The 24,149-nt window shown below is 40.6% G+C and overlaps 1 protein-coding gene across 1 annotated transcript; it reads left to right on the top strand.

Moving 5' to 3' along the window:
- The first annotated feature begins 7,084 nt into the window (after positions 1–7,084).
- On the top strand, positions 7,085–10,549 carry tshz3b (teashirt zinc finger homeobox 3b). The gene is made up of 3 exons (XM_053318862.1): positions 7,085–7,139; positions 7,233–10,283; positions 10,407–10,549. The coding sequence occupies exons 1-3, from the start codon at positions 7,124–7,126 to the stop codon at positions 10,547–10,549; spliced, it is 3,210 nt and encodes a 1,069-aa protein (XP_053174837.1). The 5' UTR covers positions 7,085–7,123.
- Positions 10,550–24,149: the final 13,600 nt, after the last annotated feature.

Here is a 24,149-nt window from a genome sequence, read left to right as displayed (position 1 = left end):
ATACAAAATACATTGTAGAAGGATACAGCAAAACAAAACAGCAGTTATTAGGACTGTCATTGGAATATTATACAAAATAATAATAGGTGGATAAAAAAACTGCAAAATGCAAGTTTACAACTTCACTGTATGGAAAACATCAAAACAAAGCAAGATATCTTCATGAACCCAATTAGATTTAACTTTAAAGGCGTTTACCGGAATTAATGTTTTTATTTTTAGGTTCCACATTCCTAATAAATGTGCACTGAGTGCAGAAGTTCCACAAGTAACTACCGAGCTGCAATGTTTTGTATTTGAATAGGCAATTCAGTCTTCTGCAGTTATAATATAAACTCACTATAGCAGTTGGAAATCTATTGTGGCTTTCTGCAGCAAACCGGTTACCATAGGAGACAGAAATCCAAAAAAAAGAGAAAAAAGAAAAAAAGGAAGGTTTGTGTTTCTACTTTTAGACCACATACAAAGTAGTGTTAATATACCTACTATTAGAGGTATTATTTCTAGTATACAGCCTGTAAAGGTCAGATACAATGTGGAATGATGTAAATTGGTCTACTGTCAGATATTTAGCCCTATTGTTTATACTGTGGTATCATTTTTGTATTATTTATTACTGTTATACCAAAGCCATGAAGTACTTTCTGTTATAAAGAAGATTTTTTTCCAAGTATCTAATTTTCTGGATTGGTCAAAACAGACATTCTCATCTGATAGTTGATTCATAAATAGTTTATAATATATATTTACCAGGAAATTGATCATAGCATGATTTATAGTGTGGATATCCTGATATAAAATCCTCATATTCTTCACTGTCATTATAGATGTTTGTTGTGGTAGGATTGCAGTTAAAATGTCACATTGTTGTGACGTTATTTCACAAAATAAACCAGTATGTTTAAAAAAGAACGCAGAAATGACACAAGCTATTAAAAGAAGATAATATATACTGGTTATAATTGTTATATTCTTAATAAATAGTCATGGCAGCATCATAATAGTTACATTTATGCTCATTTTTGGCCTTTTTTTGTGCCAAGAATCTATAAATCTCCTAATATTAGTTTGATATTGTCCGTATAAACATTCTAAACATATGTCTCATAATATTCCAAGAATATTATAATAATATTTAAGTGGAGTAAAAGAGCTACCATGAAGTAAAATAGCTGTACTGTTACTTTTTGATTACCTCAGGCATATTCTAGTGTCTTGTAGAACTATCATGGTGATATTTTCATGACTAGGTGATATCTCTTGCAGTGTGGCATGCCAGCGGAGAAGCAATTAGTGTGTCATATTCCGACGATACTGTAAATATGTTAGTCGTCTGGCGAGTCGTGTAGCCCGGTTGAGGGAACAGCTTCATTCGTCAGGCGTCTGGGTCGATCGAACACCTCCTGGGATCGATGGCACGCCTCGCCAATCCCACGGCAACTCGCTGCTGCAGACAGCGATGCCCCCCCCCCCCCCCTTAACCACCCTGGCTGCTCACACACACACTCACACACACCCACACACACTCACTCACACACACACACACACACACACACACTGAAGCCATCCCACCAATTTGTCTGTGCATGTCAAATCACAATAATTAAGCATTATCGATCTCAGATTCAATTAACTTCATTAACGGGGGTCGCGCTGGTGATTGGGAAGGGATGAAAAGGGGGGAGGAGGGGAAGGGTGGAGATTATAGGATCTCATCAAGTGGGAAATGGCGAAGGGGTTTGAGAGGATGGGGGGGTGGTATAAACACTCTCTCTCTCTCTCTCTCTCTCTCTCTCTCTCTCTCTCTCTCTCTCTCTCTCTCTCACACACACACACACACAAGTGGATGCATTTGAATGGGGTTTTTCCTCTCATGCTCTCATCTCAAGCCTAACTTATTTTCATCTTTCGACAAATATGTTACCCTACATGATACTGAGTGAGGACAGTCTGTCTCCGTCTGTCTCTCTCTTGCTCACACACACACACTCTCTCTCACACACACACACACTGAAACTGTACGGCCTGAGCAGAAGTGTAAACAGACAGCGTTGATGTGCCTGTGTGTCTGATAGGGCTGTTAAGTGGTTATATAATCATGATAAACTGTTTCCCAACATCATAACATCTGCAGAGTGCATAAGCATTTCCTCACTTTATGCACAGACAGGAATACACACACACATGCTTGACAATCACATCCTGTAAATGTATTCACCCTCCCCTCCCCTTTCCTCCCCTCCCCCCCAAAACTTTTTTTTTTCTTCTTTGTATTATTATCATTATCATTATTTACTTCTAGAGCCGTGATTTGTAATTGTGTTCAGACGTCAGGAATCATTTCGGAGTCGCTGCTGTAGCCCCCCCCAAGAAACAACTGTGGCGTCCCCCTTTTTTTTGTGCTTGCTTGCCTCAGTTTCAAAATCAGCACTCAGCCCCGTTCTCCTGAAAATGAGATCAAACCACCTCTCCCACCCTGCTGACAATTCATCTGGAGCTCTCTCTGTGTCTCTCTCTCTACTAATTAAAAGAGCACCTGCATGCCTGGTGTGTTTGGCCCAGGCTTCTTCCACTCCAGTGGTTTGTGTGTATGTGTGTGTGTGTGCATGTGTGTATGTGTGTGTTCCTCCATATTTATCTCTGTATCCTGGGTCATACTGTTGTGAACCTCGCAGCCTGGACCTAAGCCAGTGGCCTTGAGGATCATCTCTGCATGTGCACTTGAGAGTGTGTGTGTGTGTGTGTGTGTGTGTGTTTGTGTGTGGCCTCAGTCTTGACTTTCTTCCAAGACTTGCCTCCCTCCTCCTCTTCCACCTCCACCACCTCCACTCTTCTCTCCCCTCAGTCTTTTCTCCTTCCACCACATTTATTCACGTCTCTTTTTCTCCTTCCTGTCTTTGGTTTTGCTCTATAAATTCTGCCGCAGTTTTATTCGACTGCTTTAACTACAACAATAAATATAGTCATGGATAAGGTGTAGGTGTGACTCTCTGCTCATTTTGTTTGTTGTGTCAAGTTTTGGCTAAAGAGCAGAGAGTTGGACACTCAGAAGCCTCTCAATTGATCCGTATAGTGTGTTTCTATTAGGCCGAAACTAATATGGCTGCTAGTGAGTGAGGTGTACATTGACACAATTAATTGATTATCTGAGGGACAGAAAATGAATAACTAATCATTTACTCCATCTATCAACTTTCTGGTTTTAGCTCGAGCAGAATTTGCTGCTTATAAATTGAGTATATTTCCTTTTTAGACTTTTAGTTGCACAAAATTTGAATATGTTACTAACTTTTGACCTTTTTGACAATTTGACTGAACAGCAGGATTAAATAGGATGATTAAATATTTCCAGTACTGTTACTGGAGAATACACTGAAAGTTTGGAGTAACTCTGGTGACTTGAAAAATAAAAAATACAAACACAAATACAATACAAATATATATATCAATACAAAAATATATACAAATTGATATATTTGTGTTTAGGAAGGAAATATTCACACTTAGTATTTTATAGTTGCGATAAGCAATAAACTACCAGCTATTACACGGCGTCCTTTAGTCTTCTACTGATCACAGTCAGTTATAACACCTTGAAACCATGTGGTGCCACTGAGAGCTCTTGAAAATGTGTAAAACAAAGCTTAAATAAATAACTACAAGTTAGGAATAAATGGTTTTAACATCCAGCTGGGTGCACTCCAAGTGGAAGAAGCACAAATGATTGACTGAGAGAAACTACTAAAACATCCACAGGGCCATGTCAATAAAATAAACATAAGACATAATAGAAAAAAGAGAGAGAGAGAAAGCCTAAACATTAACAAGGATCATCCAGTTTTGCATGTAGACATCTTCTAATATAACTTTATATAATTCATATTTCAAACAACATACAGTTTAAAATCCATTTAGAACACATCTAGGTGGCGGTGATGATAAGAGGGTTTCTCATTTGACAGGGTTGTGGGGGTACATCAGACAAAACAAAAAGGTTGGAAAATCATTGCAATAGCCACCAAAGGATCTTAATGGACAGTGATATGTAGGCTGAAGGAATTTTCATCACCAAATATTCTGTTATATAAATAAACGGGCTTCAAACGGCAATCAATGTGATATTTAAGTCATGATCTTGCAAAAAGTTCATGCAAAATGCTTTGCATGAACCCAAATTGTTGTTCTAGCCTATTTAATGCAAGCCATTACATCAAATGTTACAACACTGTATCTATTATATGTCAGAAATATTTATATATTTCAACATCCTCTGCTTCAAACGAGTCCAGAAATCAGCCGTGCGCTGCATGCTCTATGTAGGTGGATGTAGCCTACACACTAAGGTTTCATTCAGTGTATACCCATCTTGCTGGCAAAACACTATTTTCTCCCTGATCCTCTGTCTCTATACATATCACACACTTGCAGGTGCACAGGTGGGCAACACACACACAGACACATGCCGTGTTCTTATCACAGAAAGGCAGCTAATTTGAAGTGTAGTGTGTACGTTGTGTGTTAAAGGAGATTTCACATTGATGTTTGGCCTTGATGAGAGCGCAGCACTGCTGTGTTCGGCTGTTTCCTCAGCCGGAGCATTGTTCTCTTAAACAGCTGTCGTTTTGGCTGATTCAGAACAGATGGCATGTACATGTGGGTCTGCTCGGCTGCACGTATGTGCGGGCGGGTGGATGTGTCTCTGAGACGGAGAGAGGAGGGGTTGGGGGACAGAGAGAGAGAGAGAGAGAGAGAGGGGAAGAGATGGAGAAGCTGTGAAGGGGGGGCTGGTGTTGTGTGTGTGTGTGTTTTATCGCCGTAAATGTTAAAACATGCGGTGGAAATGGATCATCACGGTTTTAAGATAGTTGTACTTCAATGTAAAAAAAACTAACAAAAAATCCACACACAAACAACAGTAACTCATGCAGCGTTGATAGCGGTCATGTGTGCAATTATTAAGATGCACACAACAGCGTTTAATATGAGATAACACGTTTGAAGTGTTTCAAATGGATCCTTTTTGTTAGATTGAACGCTGGAGCAGACAGCATGTTCGATGGAGAAGCTCCTGAGATCGCCTGAAGGCAGAGAGTTGTTCGACTGCAGCAGTTACAGTACAACTAGTGTGTGTGTGTGTGTGTGTGTGTGTGTGTGCGTGCGTGCGTGTGATGCGTGATGGGCTCTGGGATATCTGTGTCTCTGTGCATCTGTTTATCCCACAGCGGTGTCGTATCATCGCCGATGGCAACCAGTGGCCTGACAATGACAGAGACTCCTCTCTGTGTTGCGGCTGATGCAGTACTAGCACACAAACACACACACACACACACACACACACACACACACACAAACAGACTGAGTTAGAGATGGGACTCGGCAACAGTTGAGGCGTGCTGTATGATATGGGCGGCAGATTGCATTACTTACTCCACACCCGTATTTTCACCAAACTGTAGGAGTGACTCTGAGCTCTGTTTCCAACCCACTCACCTTGCCTGTATATTTTTTTTCTCTCTTTGTCATCATAGAAGTCTTTACCGCACATTGTTGTGTGAAACAAATTGTGCGTTTTACACATTTTCCCACATCTAACCTCTGTGGTGTCTATGGCAGTGGTAGATTGTGATTAAATATGTGCTTGCTGTGCCACACCCATCCCGCTGACCGGCTCACTGTGTGTTTACATACCAGGTTAGATGAGTGATGGCCTGTTACAGAAAGGAATGTAAGGCACAAGGCCACTGATGTTCACACACACACACACACACACACACACACACACACACACGCACGTTCATCTTCTTTGCCAGCGTAGTTGCTAAACAAGGAAGAGGCTTGTGCATGCATGCGCCTCTGTGTGCTTCCCTTGTTATTCCCCGAAATCCAACCTTAATCATAAAGTGTGAGCATGCAGCGTTTCTCATCTGATGTTGTTTTATCCCTTTGATAGACTTATTAACAAAAGTAAACATTCAAAGATGTACAAAGAGGCGAGATTGTGATTTGTCTTGATACATCTTTTCACTGTATGATTTCCATTGTATTATTCTTAAACTAGAGGGATTTGAATATAAATTGAAAGCCTCAAGCCCACTCCCCGAAGCTAAACTGTAAATAATAACTCTAAACTTTTTCTAATCTTTGGTAATTGAAGCAAATGGGTTTTGCAGGGAGAGATTTGTCGCAGGCAAACGTACATACATTCATTTTTATTTACGAGGAGGCGAGGGCTGAGCAGTGTAATGAGTGAAAATGCATGCTTAATTTAAATGGCGAGTGTGTCTGTTAGGGAATGCATTAGAGTCTGCAGAAGAAGCGTGAGACATATTAATTGACAGACAGGAACCGCTGTCTCCGAGGTTGATACAAGTAATTTATTACTTCAGAAACGAATGCCACCGCCAGAATGTGCTTCATTAATTTCAAATTTAGTTTTAATTTCAAGCTGTTGCCCCTTGAGAAGAATAAGGTGGCAAGTTCTCTTTGAAGAGACATTTTTTTCCCCTCTCCCTCCCTCTATCTTTCTCTTTCCATCCTCTGTTTCTCTCTCTTGCTGTCTCTGATTTTCTGCAGTACAGAACAAAGACCTGGGGGGGAAAGGGAGGGGGTGGCGAGTTGATTCCAATTTGAAAACAATGTCAATGTAAAAGCAGGAAGTTAGAAACAGAATTACTGCAATTGTTTATAATAGGAAATACTCTGTCTGTGAATGTCATTGGTTGATTCCACTGTTTCCTCTGGGGAAAGGGTGAATGCCAGTATCTTGTGTTTCTATCAGATCTTTGCTTTGTGAAACATAGGAATGCATAATCTCCATCATTATATATGCCATCAGTGTGGTTTTAACAAATCTCTCTGTCTCTCTTTGTTCTTTCTTGTTTCTGCCCTAGCAGCATATGTCCCTGAAGATGAGAAAGAAGCAGCCCTGCTGGATGAGGACCTGGATGGAGACGACTCAGCCCAGGAAGGGGAGGAGCCCGTCGCCAAGTTCCTGTGTCAGGACAAGGACTTCCTCCTCAAGGATAGACCAGGATCCACTGGTTTCCATGACTCCCCCAATGCAGCAGACTTTTCTGGTCAGGAGCTGGACAGTGAGTCTCACCTGAGTGAATCCAGCGACAGGATGTCTGATTTTGAGAGCTCCTCACTCAAAATTGAGGATGACGTCCTTCTCTTTAAAGACCCCTCAACAGCCCTTTCACTGTCTTCAACCTCTGCCATGATGGCTGCAGCCAACGCCATCACCCCAGTAAGTGGAGATGAGGCCGTATTAGCCACCACAGGGTCTGTGGCTGATAGCCTGGAGAAGATGAAGGCTATTTACACATCCTTCCTAACCAACTCCTACTGGTCCACACTGAATCTGAACCTGAGCCAGCCCCCTGCAGAAAAACCCCCTCGTAGTCACAGCAGCAGCAGTAGCAGCAGTAGTAGCAGTAGCTGTGGAAGTGGAGGCTATGACTGGCACCAAACAGCTATGGCTAAAACCCTTCAGCAGGCCTCGCAGAACCACCACAACCGACTGGCAATGGTTCACCATCCCACAGTGGCCGTATCCACAGCATCCACAGAACCCAACCTCTTTAGTACCGTCCAGCTGTACCGGCAGAGCTCCAAGCTTTATGGCTCCATATTCACTGGTGCTAGCAAGTTCCGCTGCAAGGACTGCAGTGCAGCTTATGATACACTAGTGGAGCTGACGGTGCACATGAATGAGACAGGCCATTATCGTGATGATAACCATGAGACAGATGGTGCGGGTGCTAAACGGTGGTCGAAACCCAGAAAGCGTTCCTTGCTAGAGATGGAGGGCAAGGAGGATGCACAGAAAGTCCTGAAGTGCATGTACTGTGGGCACTCCTTTGAATCCCTCCAGGACCTAAGTGTCCACATGATCAAGACGAAACACTACCAGAAAGTGCCTCTGAAAGAGCCCGTTACGCCAGTGGCAGCTAAGATTATCTCCTCAGCTCGAAAAAGAGCCCCTATTGACCTAGACATCCCCAGTTCACCTGACTCTAACGGAGGCACACCTAAGCCCACTTCCCTCAATGACTCTAATGACATACTCCAGAAGGCCACAAACCCTTACATCACACCCAACAACCGCTATGGACACCAGAACGGTGCCAGCTACGCCTGGCAGTTCGAATCCAGGAAGTCACAGATTCTCAAATGCATGGAGTGTGGCAGCTCTCATGATACACTGCAAGAGCTTACAGCTCACATGATGGTGACTGGACACTTTATTAAAGTCACCAATTCTGCTATTAAGAAAGGTAAACCCATCATAGAGTCGCCCACCCCAGCTCCCATCATTAACTCAACAAATGAGGAAAAGTTTCAGTCAGTTCCTCTGGCTGCCACAACCTTCTCCCCACCACCTGCCCCAGTGCCTCCTCCAGCCAGCATCTCCCCTACTGCCATGGTTGTGGAGATAAAAAAGGAGGAGAAAGAGGAGGAATGCACTAAAGAGTCCACCATCAACAATGGAAACAATGTCAACAAAGAGAAGAGGGCGGGAGGCGATGATGAGGCAGAGGAGAAATTTGATATTTCTTCAAAATACAGTTATCTGACTGAGGAAGATCTGGATGACAGTCCAAAAGGGGGTCTAGACATCCTTAAGTCCTTGGAGAACACAGTGACCTCAGCCATCAACAAAGCTCAGAATGGAGCTCCAAGCTGGGGTGGATATCCAAGTATCCATGCTGCCTACCAGCTCCCGAACATAATGAAGCTCTCTCTAGGAAACTCTGGGAAGAGCTCTCCCCTTAAATATATGTTCCCTGGAGGGGAGATTCTCTCTCCCACCAGCAAGAGCCAACCTTTGATCTCCCCTCCAAGCCGCCAGAACTCTCCTCTCACCAAGAACAACTTCCATGCTATGGAGGAACTGGTCAAAAAGGTGACAGAGAAAGTAGCCAAGGTAGAGGAAAAAATGAGGGAGCCAATTGGTGTTGTAAGGGCGTCTCCTCTGAGACGTACAACACCTTCACCCTGCAACAGTGAAGCAGGGGACTCAGCCAGAGGTGAGTCCCCCAAAGAAAGTAGGGCAGTAGGCTGTAAAACTCCTGAGAATGCGGGTGGAGTGGAAAAAGTAGTAGGAGATGGAAGTGGACCAAATCACAGGGATTCAAATGGAGAAATTACTATGAAGGAGTCTATGGAGAATGGAGTAGAATCCAGTGGTGTGACATCCCCCATGCCTGCGTCCCTATGTGGCAGCACAGCCATCATCACAGACCATCCACCTCCAGAGCAGCCATTTGTCAATCCTCTCAGTGCTCTGCAGTCTGTAATGAACGCCCACCTGGGAAAAGCTTCTAAGCCTGCCCTGCCCTCCCTTGACCCCATGAGCATGCTGTTCAAGATGAGCAACAGCCTGGCAGAGAAAGCAGCAGTGGCTGCCTCCACCCCACCAGCACAGACCAAAAAGCCCAGCAACGACCACTTAGATCGCTACTTCTACCAGCAACATCTAAACAATGACCAACCCATAGATCTCACCAAAGGCAAGATTGCTGACAAAAACGGCAGTAGTGCTTCTTTGGGCTCAACGGCTCTCTCTTCCACCACCTCCACCCCATCCTCAATTTCCCCCTCCTCCACTGTCACTATGACCAAAGCCTCAGCTGCTGTAGCTTCCTTCATGTCCACCTCCCCTCTGAGGGAGAACGCCCTGTCAGACATTTCTGACATGCTGAGGAACCTGACAGAGAGTCAAGCGGTCTCCAAGTCCTCCACACCTACCAGCCTGTCCGAGCGCTCCGACATTGAAGGTGCCACGCAGGAGGACACGGAAGACATCTCACCAGCCCAGAAACGTAAAGGGCGCCAATCCAACTGGAACCCTCAACACCTCCTCATCCTACAAGCCCAGTTTGCTTCCAGTCTGAGACAAACAAGCGATGGCAAGTACATGATGTCGGACCTGAGCCCACAGGAGAGAATGCACATCTCCCGTTTCACAGGCCTCTCGATGACGACGATATCCCATTGGCTGGCTAACGTCAAATACCAGCTGAGGCGAACTGGTGGCACCAAGTTCTTGAAGAACTTGGATTCGGGTCACCCGGTGTTCTTTTGCAGTGACTGCGCCTCCCAGATCCGCTCGCCGTCAACCTACGTCAGCCACTTGGAATCCCACTTGGGCTTTCGTCTGAGAGACCTGGCCAAGCTTTCTGGGGAGCAGCTGCTCAGTCAGATAACGCACCAACACCATCAGCAACGCCACACCAAAGGACTGTCTGAAAAACTGCTCTCTAACCTTCACCCATCCAGCCACCCTCTAGCCTCCTCTCTTCCCACATCCCTATCCGCTTCCTTACCCATCTCCCTGCCCTCGTCCTTAACCACCCCCCTGCCCTCGACCGAATCCCCGTCACCTTCCCCCGACGACGAAGACAACAGTGGTTCTGTGTACCAGTGCAAGCTCTGCAACCGGACTTTTGCAAGCAAGCATGCGGTCAAGCTTCACCTGAGCAAGACTCATGGGAAGTCCCCTGAGGACCATCTCATGTATGTGTGTGAGCTGGAGAAACAGTAGCACTGGCTGGGGACAATGCTACACTCTTTCGTAATGTCTCACTCTTTTTCTTGCTCTGTCTCTCTTTAGCCTTTCATGGACATTTCTTTCAAAGAGAAGAAAGGACCATTAACATGATGGAACTGCACAAAGATGCCATACAACTACTGCTTTGAGTTTTGGCACATGATTTTACATTTTGTGTTGTAGCAGTTGTTTTTTTTTTCTTTTGTTTCTATGTGAGGTAGACTCACTCTGGCCCAAGACACTTGATTTTAGTGATTTCCTTTGACAGGAATAGAGTGACTTTGTCAAAACGTGCAGATGGGGGCTGGTGTCATTGAGAAGATACAGTATATGAAGGTTTAAAAAAAAGAGATTCTAAAATGAAGTGGTGATGTATTTTGAAACTTGTGTAAATGGAATTAAGTTCCTTTATATTTTGGCATCACTGGGGTGTTATAAGCTGCATGCATAAACGAAACAATTTAGTTGAACATTTTATAACTAAATCTGGTGCACTTTCCATATTTTTTTTTTGTTTCGCTCGCTCTGTCTTTTTTTTTTCTATAACATTTTTTTTGTACTGGAGTCAGCATTTAAAAATTTAACCCTCTGAGTACGTCAAAGCACTTCTACACCTAAGATTCAAACACTATTGACATAAGATTGGAGATTGGGAATTAATGAAGCTATTGTGTGAATTAGACGGACAACGTGTGCGTTGTGTCTGAAATGTCTGTTTCCCAGACATGTGTTGAGTCTAATCCTTGACATGAAAGCAATTTTAAAAAGGAGATTCTCTATTCAGTGCAAGGTTTTCATCTTGGGCTTAATCTATGTGATAAAAAAGAAAGGAAAAAAAAACGTAAGACTTTTACTTTGGTCGATCAGGGACCTTTATTAATTCAGGTCTGTGTAAAATATGTATATAAAACATATTAACTAATTCCTGTCTAAATTATGCATCATTTCTATATTTTTAATTTAAAAGAATTATGACTGCTGGTGCACAGTATATGAAGACATTAATAAAATTGTTTTGCACAATAGTTTTATAAATGTTATTTAATCAAATGATACAAAAAAGGGAGGTAGCAAAAGGATGACAACAGGTGAATCTTTTTATTCCCAACTCGTGCTCAAAGGGTTAAAGACTCTTTTTACCAGACACTACTCTACATGTGCCGCTGTATGAACACTAAAAAGATATTAAAGGTTGTACAAAAAAGATGTTACTTTATGAAGAAATTTCACATGTAATCTGTTATTTATAAGCACTCTTGGTTGTTTCATATCGTTGAATGCCTTTTTGATTGGTCCTATTTTTTTTGTTCTGTCTAATTACTCTGCCATGATTCCACACTGCAGCTTTATCTTTTTGGGATATGAAAGGTAACCATGGTTACACTAACCTCTTGAGTGACAAGTTCTGCTACATTTTTGGCAGTTAATTTGCTGAAGTAACTGACAGCTGCCAGTGTAGAGAAATAAAAAAAAATTCCTTATGTGTAAAATATCGGCATGTAAACAGCACAGATACTGTTATGCATTCTGTGCCGTTAGTGTTTTCATTTCGTTCTTTCATTTTATGTTGTTGTTGTTCTTGACAATGAACCCCCATTATATGACTTCATATAACCTTGTTTTCTACTGCAGCATTAAAAAAAGGAACCTGTTTTTTGCAATAATGTGTGTGTGTGTATCGTGTGTGTCATGGCTATCAATTATGTGTGTGCTGTGCAGTCCCTAATGAGCACATTAGACTGGGAGTGTGTCAACGTCTGTCTGACGAGCTGCAGACTAGTTTACAGTGAGTGGCAGCAACGGGGCCGTGGCGGAGACAAACACACACACACACACACACACACACTCACACACACACACACAACCACACACATATACACAGACATGCAAACAGACACTATCATTGTTGGGCTTTCCCATTAGCCTCTTCTTTTGTCCAAGTGGCTTGGACATACTGCATGTATAAGAATGAGCCTACAACATTAGGACTCAAAAAACATAAGCAGTTACATTTTAAAAAGTAATTTTATCAGCATAAGAGTGTTGGTAGCCTGTCAGAAAGCATACAAGCTGACATACATAGGGTACAAAAATAACCACTAATACTTTAATTCAAGAGTCTTACAGTTTAATTAGTGCAAAAGTCATGCAAATAAATATTAAACATATTAGACATTTCAAATCTCAAATTCAGCAGTACAGCCAGCTGATCATACAGCCTTGCTAATGTAAACTGTGATCAGCCTTTCCAGTTTTACATGCATACATACTTATACATGCTCCTTTCCTTTAGTGTCACACAATAATATAACAGTCCGTCTCATCCCGTCACCATCAGTAATAAAAACAACTAGAAAGTAACCCAGCTCTTACTCACCTCCTGTTCTTTCCACATGGGATATAGAAGTATAACAACACACACATATACACACACAAATTTTCCCTACCATATCTCCCGTTCTATAATTACCTCTGACGTCCATTTTGTGACTGCTCTCCGCAAGGTAAGAAACTTGGCAGACATATTTGTTTAGGCTTCATGGGAGATGACAACAATGCTGACAAGATGAGCAGGTCCTTTCTAGTGTTTATTTATTCTTTTTTTTTCCTGTCCGGAGCTGTGAGTATATAGGAATTGTATTACTATCAATTTGATGATATGTGCCGCACAACAGCGTGATACAGATGAAGAAGATGGAATGAAGAGTTAAAGCTAACAGGAAGAAGAGATCTATGGGGGCTGCTTTCTGTCCGAGGATCTACATGAGAATCACTATATCTTAGTGTATGTATAAGGTAGGTGTTAGAAGGAGAAAGAAACACTGAAGAGCAGATGTATCACCCCCCCCCCCCACACACACACACACACACAAATCTGCTAATACACAAGTGTGTTACATAAACATATACAGATTCATAAGACAGCAAAGTGAAAAAGTGCTGTTTGTTCTTTTTTCTGCTGTTCTACCACTTAATATACCAAGCAAAAAAAGTGGGCAAGAACAACACCTGCACACAATTCAAATATACAACTCTGAATTTTACAGACCAGTATCTCTTTTCTTCACTCACACACACACAGATGCATACACACACGCACACACACACATACACACACACACAACTCTCAACAGCCAGGTAGAAGGACTTCATCCGCAGTGACAAGGTGCCACTGTGTGTGAAAATGTCAGCCTTCAACAGTGCAGCCTGAAGTCTGGCACCGTATTTAAGGCTCTCATTAGCCTCAAAGAAAATATGCGTGAAATTGAAGTGTAAAAAAGCCATTTTCTCTCTCCCTGCCTTCACATCCAGCGAGCGGAGGCAAGAGCTTATTAAGGTTCAAAACTAGAATGCAAGAGACAATGGGTACCACCACCAGGAATGTGCATACACACACACACACACACACACACAAACATTAGGGAGACATACTCACATTCATACGCTTACTATGTATAACAATGTAATCACAACTTGCACTAAACCCCATTAGTTACAGTCAGTGAAGTAAAATAGTGAAATAATGCTGACCTCTGGACACTGATCATACCGAGAAAAACACCATTTATGCATTTTATTTTTCTTTAAACACTCTATGCTCATGCAACAACATTTCAGTATTTGCATATTTTATCTAGATCATGATGAACACAAACAGTTCCAGTAAAATGTGAAAAGGTGGTTAAAATGTCTAATCCTTGAGGTTTCAGTCCCTGTTGTTTTGGCAGCACCTGTGGTCACTGGTGGTAATGGCAAGTGTACTACACAGGTCCCGGAAATCCACTCAAAATGACATGTATTTCAACCACTGAGGGCAGTAAAAAGGCTACTTTGTAAAAATAAAATGCCATAGGAGAAGAAGAACCGTATCCACTTATAGCACACCGGACTGTGGACTGAGAGGATTTATTGCATCACATTGTTTCAAATAGAAGCTAGATAACAATGTTGTCTGACACGGTATAATCAACTCATTTAATGATGTTTTCAGCAGCGTGTGAAATATGTGTATGTACTGGCTTTTGTCTTTCACATTACATACAGGTAATGAATCTCTTGTATGGAGGAATGCAATTCGAATCCTGCAGTGGAAATAATATCTAAAACTCTCGAACCTGCTATAAACAGTAACTTCTATTATATGGACAAAGGATCAAATGACTAGATGAATATGAAACTTTTCACTCAAAGTCCCCCTTCAGCTTCAGCTAATTGGTTTCCCAGCCTGCAACTTGACTTATTTTTCTATTTTGTCCACATTGTTTTAGTGAAAACACTCATGTGATAAACCCAATGCACACCTGCCAAGCACCAAACAGCATAGAGACAGAGTTAGGGACTAGCTGGTGAACATAGTGGAGATGTATATTATTTGCAGTGCTGAAACGATTAATTGATTCATCATTATCTATATTTTTTGATTAATTAATTCATCTTCCAAGTTATTTATCAAGCAGAAATACCAAACACTGTCTGGTTTCAGCACCTTCTATTTTCTGATATTGCAATGTTATTATGGTAATTGCATAAGTTGTTTTTTCACTATTTTTGGCATTTGTCAAAAAAACAACAACAAACTGATAGATTGATGGCTAGTGAAGATAAAGCTGTATTGTACCCTCTTAAAATCATACCAATTGTAACTATTTCCCTATTCTGTGTAACATCCTCAATGGGGAGGTGTACCCTCTCTAGGTTGTAAAAGGACTGCACTGCCTGAAGCCAGCTATGCCAGTGGACATTAACATCTTAATAGTGGTTTTTGGAGATGGTGCTATGTGCTAACATACCACACCCTCATTGTAGAACACACAATGGCAACCGTCAGAATCCCCCAGGAACATTGAGAGAGCCTCCACAACAGTAAGCCGCTCACATGCATTTGAGGAAGGTGTGCTGCAGATCCAGATAGCTTTATCTAAAGGAGGGAAGGGGGGGTTGTGGGAGGGTGGGAATACAAGCTCAGTGGATCTACTCCTCACAATGGAATCACACGGCATAACATAAATAAAGCCGGGGTACAAGCAAACACACTCCTTACACAAAGACACATGGGGAGAGTGCCCTGTCCATCTCGCCTTCTCTTGATTTCTTTTTCTGTTCCCATTTCCTCTTTCTCAGGCCCCATTCTTTCGCTTGCACACACAGACATGTTGCTTCCTATGGCATTTCGGATTTAAATATAATGTAGTTCTACCAACCGGTATATTCAGGGGAGGCCTGGTATCTGTCTGGTTCAGGTAAATCTTATTGATTGATACACCCTCATGGTGCTTTCAGACCAAATGCAAAGCTCATTTTGGCCTGGTGAAGTCAATGCAAAGAGATAGATGCAAATTGGCATTGGGCGATGCAAATTGACACCAATATGCATCCGTGTAAGTTGATAGTCAGCTTGAAAGATGTTATCAAGCTTCAAAAAAGTTCACTTTGTGTTGTAGGAATGCTTTAGATTCATAGCAAGGATGAGGAGTCAGAACATAATCGAGGAGCTACTGTGATGGTCAGGAGCCACGACTAACCTCATGATCACAAGTAGACCTTTGCCACAATACTTATACAGGGAAAATGTAACATTGTGACAGCCCCACTTACTTTGTCAAACTTCTCTTCTATATGTCAGTAAACAAAATGCAAAGCTTCAACCAGCCTGCTCACTCAGTGGATATTGATTGACTGGGGGTTTCAACTCAAAAAGGGCCTCCTAACAAATGCCTAGAGCCTCTAAAAGGGTACGCTGCTTTGCTTTGGCGTTGTCAGATTCAACCAGTCTACTCGCTGACCTGAAACGTTTCAGATTGATTTTCAGACACTTTTTTTTCCCGGCGTGTTTTTGCCTTGTTACTTAAAGGCATTATTCTCTTAAAATGTACTGTAGACGGTAGCTGTGGACTCAAACAACCTCTTGCCAGTCTATCTTCAGTCATCAAACATATTAAAACTAATGCTCAGGCTGCATCACAGAGACTTTTCTATGGATACACTAACAGCACACACTTATACAAAGATATGAGCCATTTTGCTGCATTTAATCATATCTGAAATTCCATAAATACAAAATGTCAATTGGGAAAAACATTAGCAAGTCAACCCCCTAGTGATGATTTCAATTAAGCCACAGGAAGTACTTTGTGATCACTGATTTCTCTCAAATTTCTCAATACTGCAAGCACTGCACCCACTCTACTTCTCTTTTTGGCAGTTCAAGGTAAAACCATTTAAAGCTTGAGTTCTACTTGCATCTAATCTGCTCATATTTGCTTACATTTGACTTAAAAGTAGCGCAACAACCTGGCGTTCACCATCTTGGGTGTGGGCAATCTCGTCTTCAGCTTCAGCAACAAAATAACCTTTCCACATCTTCTCGTATAAAGTGAACACAGCATAAGCATTTGCACTACAGTAACAAACCAAATTGAACCTATTCGGGTGTGAAACATCAAAGAAAACGTTCTATGAGACCAAAAAGATCGCTCTCTGATTCTCTGTCTCCAAGTCTCTCAGTCGTTAATTCACCAGAGCAACTTCTCTTGGTAACATTATCAGGGCCTTGATTCGCTAATGTCTTGCTTTGGGAGAGAGTTATTCATTTGTACAACTACTGATGTCTCAGATCATAGGAATGGCATATGTAAATTCTGTCTGAGCAGGTTCTTGGGCTAGATTCCTTAAGAAGACTATGGGAAGTGTGCCAAGAGACTGGGAAGTTGCACATCAAAGTCAGACATCAGAAGCAGCTGGAAGGTAGAATCATGACATTTACTTGCTTTTCTAATAAAATATTTAAAGAATCCTTACATGGGTTAACTTTAAGGTTTAATACCTTAGTGCTGTTGGGAAACTCCTTTTTTGGTACATATAGGAGGAAGAACAAACACTTCTTTGTTTAAATAAGCAGATATGACCTTATTATATATATACATTGTCCACACACATATGAAGAATACGCCTACAAAGCAATGATATTTAAAGTGATTATGTTTTGATGTATATTTTTTTAAAGAAATGTCCAAAGATGGAATGTTTTTTTCATCCAGATGATTAAAGGAGTCTTTGCAGATGCTAGAAGTTCTGTCAGAGCAGTGATAGGTGCTGCTAAACAAGCCTTTTCAAAGATCGCCAAGTATTTATTTTTTGTAAAATCAGTTGCATCAGTGACTCCAGTGTTTACTCTATATGAGGCACAAACTGGGGGTCAAATGTCACCTTGTGTCAAAAAACTAAGCTGAGAGAAATATGTAAACCAGTTTTTAAAAATTCAGTTTGCATCATTCCAACTAAAGTGTAAAGCTTTTGTTTACAGCTTTTTGTCAGTTGGGGTCTGTGCACATATATATGATTTACTTCTCATATGTTTGGCACTAGTTCACAAGCGTTAAGTGTTAACCCTTGCATAGGCTACTGTTCATATTCTACACCCTCGCAGTATGCTCCGGGTCAAGTTTGATCTGGTCCAAGAACCCCCTCATAAAAAGTGTCTATACCAAATTTTGAACCACAGATGTGTTTAGAAAGCATCACTAATCGATCTGATTGATCAATAAATAAGTGATTAAACTTATATTAATGTTTCAGAGAGCAGAGATAGTGTATTTTTTAGGTTTTACTCCACTCATTTATGGGGAAAACAGCTACTATCACACAATATCATGTCCTGTTTTACCTAAGACATGAAAATATAACAGCAATAATTGTTTAAATGTATTTTAAAAGTATTGATTTAACAAAAAATCCATGTCAATAGATATGGGTCAAATTTGAGCCTCGATGGACAAATATTTGTAGCACCTGTACCAAAGTATAACATTTTAAAATATCTTCATTTGTGTGCCTTTTTGGACCATTTTAGGAAAAGAACAACATTTAAAGTGTTTTAACAGCTGTCAGTGTCTAAACGGATCAAATGTGACCTGAACAGCATGCAAGGGTTAAATATTTCTGTATTAGCTCTTTGCTTCCCTGAGAAGCCAACATTTCTCCTTGTGTTTTCTAGTGGATTTTAAGTGTATGTATGTGGTGCTACCACTTCCCATTCTAACTACCCTGTTTCAAAGTATGAATTTCAATGCACACCTCCCCCAGCTCTACTGAAGAGTCAGTCAGTCATTGTGTATGTTTGTTACCTTCAACGTCATAGATCTTCTCAGGCCCCACACATTTCCAAAGTATCTTCAAATAACGCATGTGATGAATGTGCAATTTCCCTAATTTACGGCTGGCTGCCATACTCAGGGCTGTGGGCTGGATGGAAATCTTAAATGGGGCTTGAACAGCACTCCTCACAACAAGAAATCAATATGCCATGCAGCCTAGAGAGGCGACCCACTATCTACTGTGGCCGAGGCAACGCTCGCAGGGTAATTTCCTCTAAACGCTACAAACACAGCTCAGCCACTTCACCGACACAAATAGAATCCCAGTCACACGCTCTGACACACATACACTCGAGAAGACGCATGCTGAATGTGCACGCTGCTGTGTGTGTGTGTGTGTGTGTGTGTGTGTGTGTGTGTGTGTATGGGTGACACATAAACTCAATGTATGTGTGTGCGTTGTAGGTGTTGTGTGTAGTGTATATATTGTGCCTGTGAATGACAGCTTTTATGAGTATGTTTCTTTGCTGGTAATTTATGTAGTTCTTACTGTATTTGCTCACTGGTACTGTATAGACAATATACTTGTAGTGTACAGTAGTGTATAGGTTTTTGTTCAAGTTTGTCTGGTTATGAGTGTGTGTGTATGTGTGTATATGTGTGTGTGTGTGTCAGAGTATTTACACAGCAGAAACTCCTGATCAAATCAAGACTTGCAATCTTATATCTAGTCATTAAGTCTTATTCCTCTTGTTTTGAGAATAATATATTATGAAAGAACAGATTATGATTATTAAGATTGTTTTAAGGATATTCGTCTTGTTTTTCTTACTTTTCTTAAAATCTAAATTAATAAAATTAACATTAGTTATTGTACATGCCCATCAAGCTAATTTACTGTCAGAGACACTGTTTGACGATACATTGTGTGACTTAAGGGACTTTCTGGAATTGTTTAGTTTTGGTTTGCTCTATGCCTTCCTTGTGTGTTTCTTCCTTTCCTGTGTTGATGTGCTCCTCCTCACACCCAGCCCTGCACTCAGTGTTTGTCCCCAGCCTTCTCACCTGCCCTGCATCTGCCCTGCATCTTCCTAATTAGCCCTGCCCTGCTCCCCGTGTCACTCTTCCCTATTCCCTCATTAGTTCTGTTAGTATTTAAGTCTTCTGTTTTTTGTCTGTTTCATCTGTTTTGGAATAAAAACCTTTTTCTGCAGCCCTGTTTTCAGTCTCTACCTGCTCTGATTTACATGACCTTGTGTCTTGTTTCAGCATTTTCCTAGACGACTGTTTAAATGTGTTATCATTAGATACCAAGGTACTGGCGCCAAAAGGACAGGGTTTATCAAACATGTCTATTGGTGAAAAAGTAAAACTGTGCATGGCTGAAAAATGTCCATCATTCCAGAGGGAACAGGGTATTTGAACATGCACAGTTCCCATGGGTGCAACCACCTCAAGAATGATATGCAGTACATCTTGTAGAGTTTGCTAAATGAGGTCAAAAGTTAGAAAATCAACCAACCTGCTTCTAGTGTTTATTCCATATTTGGTTTTGAGGGTCAATTTCAAGAAATCTGTGCAGTCCCATTCTATTTCTAGACATTATCTCATGTGTTTTTCCACTGCACTTATGGTAAAACTGTATATCCACAATGACACATTTACTGTAGACAAAATTCCTCTCCTTAAACAGGAAAACTCATATTGTGCAAATGTTTCACCGCATACTGAAACAGCATAATAAATCCACCATTCTGACACCATTATACTCTTAAGTCTATCTTTTTTTAATACATCACACTTATCAATATTATTAGCTTTTGCTGTTGCAAGGAATCTGATTGCAGCAAGCTTTGACCTAAACTTGGGGTGTTTCTTGAATTATAATAAACCATCAGTAATTTATTTACCAAAGCATGTGATCCCAGGTGATTACATTCCTCTGATTTCATCAGTTTACAAAATCAAATTCGAAGCAGAAGGTTTTATTGAAAACAGAGGATAGGATTTGAAAGGGCTCCCATCAATAATGACATGCAAAAAACATATTTGTGGCAGCTCAGTGGTGTGTGACTATGTGTTGATTATATCAAGAATTCTGGAATTGGACAAATGTTCAAGACTCTTTATTAAGGGTTTATATTTAAAATAAATAATAAAATAAAAGTAAATACACATCTTGTTCATCACCAAGAACCCTTCTCAAGAGTCACCTGAACAAGATTTCATACCAAAATGGTCACTATAATCACAGTTAATTGTTGTCAGAATAACACTATGTACAGTAACACCCAAAGAGTAATTAATGCTCAAGCAATGGAAATAGATTTGATTTTTTTCTCTCCGAGTGTAAATACTGATGATACACACTTATACTAAATTATAGCCTACCCCTAATAGCACCAACTAATGACATCAATTACATTTATATACATACATGAGTTTGTGCTTTGAAAAACATCCATGAAATCCATGAAAAACATAGACTTTAAAATAGATGCAGTCCTCGGTTCTCCCCACAACTCTCCAGTGCCATCCCCACAGAGACAGTCTGGTGCAAAGCTCAAGCCAGTGGCACCCCTGAGGACTGGTTAACCTTTAGGCAACAAAGAAACATCTGCACCAGTGTGATTAGCAAGGCTAAACCAAATTATTATTAGTCAGCTCTCTCTGCTTGTGATAGTTCAGGCAAAAAGTTCAGTGTAAATTCTGAAATATTATAGATAGGAGGGAGTCCCCAACACCTCAGCTTCTTCTGACTGCAAATGTTCTTTTAATTTGGTAGGCAGTGCAGATATTTACAAAGCTTTCGTAGGCTTAAAGCATGCAAAACATTGGTGAAGATAGTCTTGACCTATATCCTCCTCCTCTAAGTGCCCCCTTAACTGCTCCACATTTAGCTAATACTTTTAATCAAACCTTTTTCAACAGGCATGATTCCGGCTTTGTAGAAAAGGACCTTAATAGTTCCCTTACACAAAGGTGGTGATGTCTGTGATCTTAACATCTACCATCTAATATCTAAACTTCCTTTCTTTTCAAAAATCCTAGAGTCATTGCTCAATTTAAAACTATACACCTCTAGTTTTCACCTGTACAACGTTAGGCAATAGCCCTTATCTCCTTCCTGGATATGCTGTTCTGCTCTCTTCATTGGCCTCTAAAAGCCTTTGATACCACTGATCATAAAAGCCCACTTCACCAACCACAGATTATAGAGTTAGGGCGCTTTCACACCACTAGTTTGATTATTTGGTCCGCACCAGGCAGTAAAATTGTTACCATGTAGCATACAGGCTGCGGTGTGGTCCGCATTCACACCTGCAAACAAATCAAGATTGGTCCGATTGACGTTCCCTCATCTTCCGGTATGTCGGCATTTGGTGCGGAGTCAAGCGGACCGAGACCACCTCTTTTTGGAGCTCACAGTCCGCTTGATGGAGTGCAATTGATGCTTTCACACCAACAAAAATGAACCGAACTAAGAGCTTTTGGTCCGAATGGACTGTTTAGTGCACACCAACTGCTGTTGGTGTGAAAGCGCCCTTAGATGAAACCACACTTAATTGATTCCACTCTGACTTCACATTGAGAACTCAGACTGTTTTTGCTGAAGGTGCTCAGTCAAGCCCTCTTATCATCAGAAATGGGTTGCCACATGGGTCTATCCTTGGTCAATTGCTGTTTACATTATAAATAAATAACATAATCCTCTCTAATCAATACACCGATTTTTTGCAGACAATACAATATTTTATATCCCAGACTATACCCAAGCCCAGGCCCTGACTTATCTTCAGTCTCCAAGTACACGGTAATCTCCACCTCCACCAGTGACCCTCACTATCCTGAAATTAAAACTTTAAATGGGGCCCATATTTCTCTTGCTGAGTCCTACAAATACTTGGGAATTTGGTGTGACAGCAGACAATCATTCAATGTATATATTTATAACATTTGACTTGGAAATTCAAACCAGGCTTCTTGTATTGAATCAAAGGGTGTCTGTCTTCTTTCAACCGTAAAACTATTGTGCTGCACCATCAACACTTAAGCAATTAAACCATGTTTATCACAGTGCATTACACTTCATCACTAATGACACATTTCACACACCGTATCATACAACTGGATGGACTTTCTTAAAGACAAGAAGAAATAACCATCTCGTGTTATTATTATTATCTACAAAGCTCTACTGTTGAAGCTTCCGAACTAACTCACATCTCTTCTCTCATTTATATCTAGTAACAGTTCAGTCATATACTTCTCACATAGAGGAGTGTGAAGGCATTACATCATTTAATTACCAAATAAATGTAAGTGTAATCTGTTACAGTTACTGATGAAAATGTTAATGATTATAAAGGAGGTTACATCTGAAGTCACACCTTTAAGATTTTACTCAGGAGGGTTTTTCCTCATTTTTTTATATTTAACATGTTACTGAATACATATATTACTGTTTTTAATTCTTTGAAACCAATATTCTTTTTTATATTTTGTAAATAAAACATGATGTGGGCTTATTTGGAGAACACATGGGCTTAAATTGTGTCACAGTACCAATTAAACCCATGTCAGACTTTTGACTTTTATCATAAAATATCTTTATTTAATATTCCAAAATCTACATGATAGTTCATATACATTTTCAAATGAGAGATAAATGTTGCTTTATAAGAAATGATCTCTCTTATAAATCATGCCAGTATCCATGAAAAACACCTGAACTTAGATTTGGATGCTTAATGGGAACACTTACTCTAACATTCATTACACAATTAGAAAAGTCATCAGAAAGTAATCAAATGTAATAAGTTACATTACTTTGATTAACTAATTAAAATAGTTACATTATGTATTACCTTCACAACCCTGTTATCACGTATGTCCAACCTGCTCTGAACATAAGAACTAAGAAGACATATCACCCAAAAGTGCACCATCATTTCTTTTATGAATTTATGATATATACAGATAACAAACATCTGAAGATATTAAAAAACATAGGTTTCTTCAAATTGAAACTCTTAACATACACCACATTGTTAAAAAAAATATTTCTCAAAGTAGAGATCTGCAAAAGATTACTCAACCAAAAGGTTTACGTGATTCAGACTTGTGTAGCTCTTCATCTGCAGATATGGTGTAATCAGAAATAGAGCTCTCCTGAGAGAGGGAGAGTTGCAGGTAAGTGAGTTCAGACCATATCCATTACCAAATATAATCCATTCTCCTCTGTGGAGATGCAATCTATTGCTGGTCCTACAGGAACAATGCAGAGGATGTGCTCGTGCTGTTGTTCTTGGCTTAGTTTGCTATAGTACCCATCAGATAAGCCAGGATGCTCCCTGCAGGTTCACATCTACTACAGTAACTGTTTATGTCTGTGTGTGTGTGTGTGTGTGTGTGTGTGTGTGTGTGTGTGTGTGTGTGTGTGAACACTTTGTTAGAATGAACTTTTTGCCTTTACATTAATACACTTCTGTAGTTCTTTT

Source organism: Scomber japonicus, chromosome 1 (assembly GCF_027409825.1).
Source record: "Scomber japonicus isolate fScoJap1 chromosome 1, fScoJap1.pri, whole genome shotgun sequence".
Classification (NCBI taxonomy): Eukaryota; Metazoa; Chordata; class Actinopteri; order Scombriformes; family Scombridae; genus Scomber; species Scomber japonicus.
This window is presented reverse-complemented; position numbering and strand designations above follow the sequence as displayed.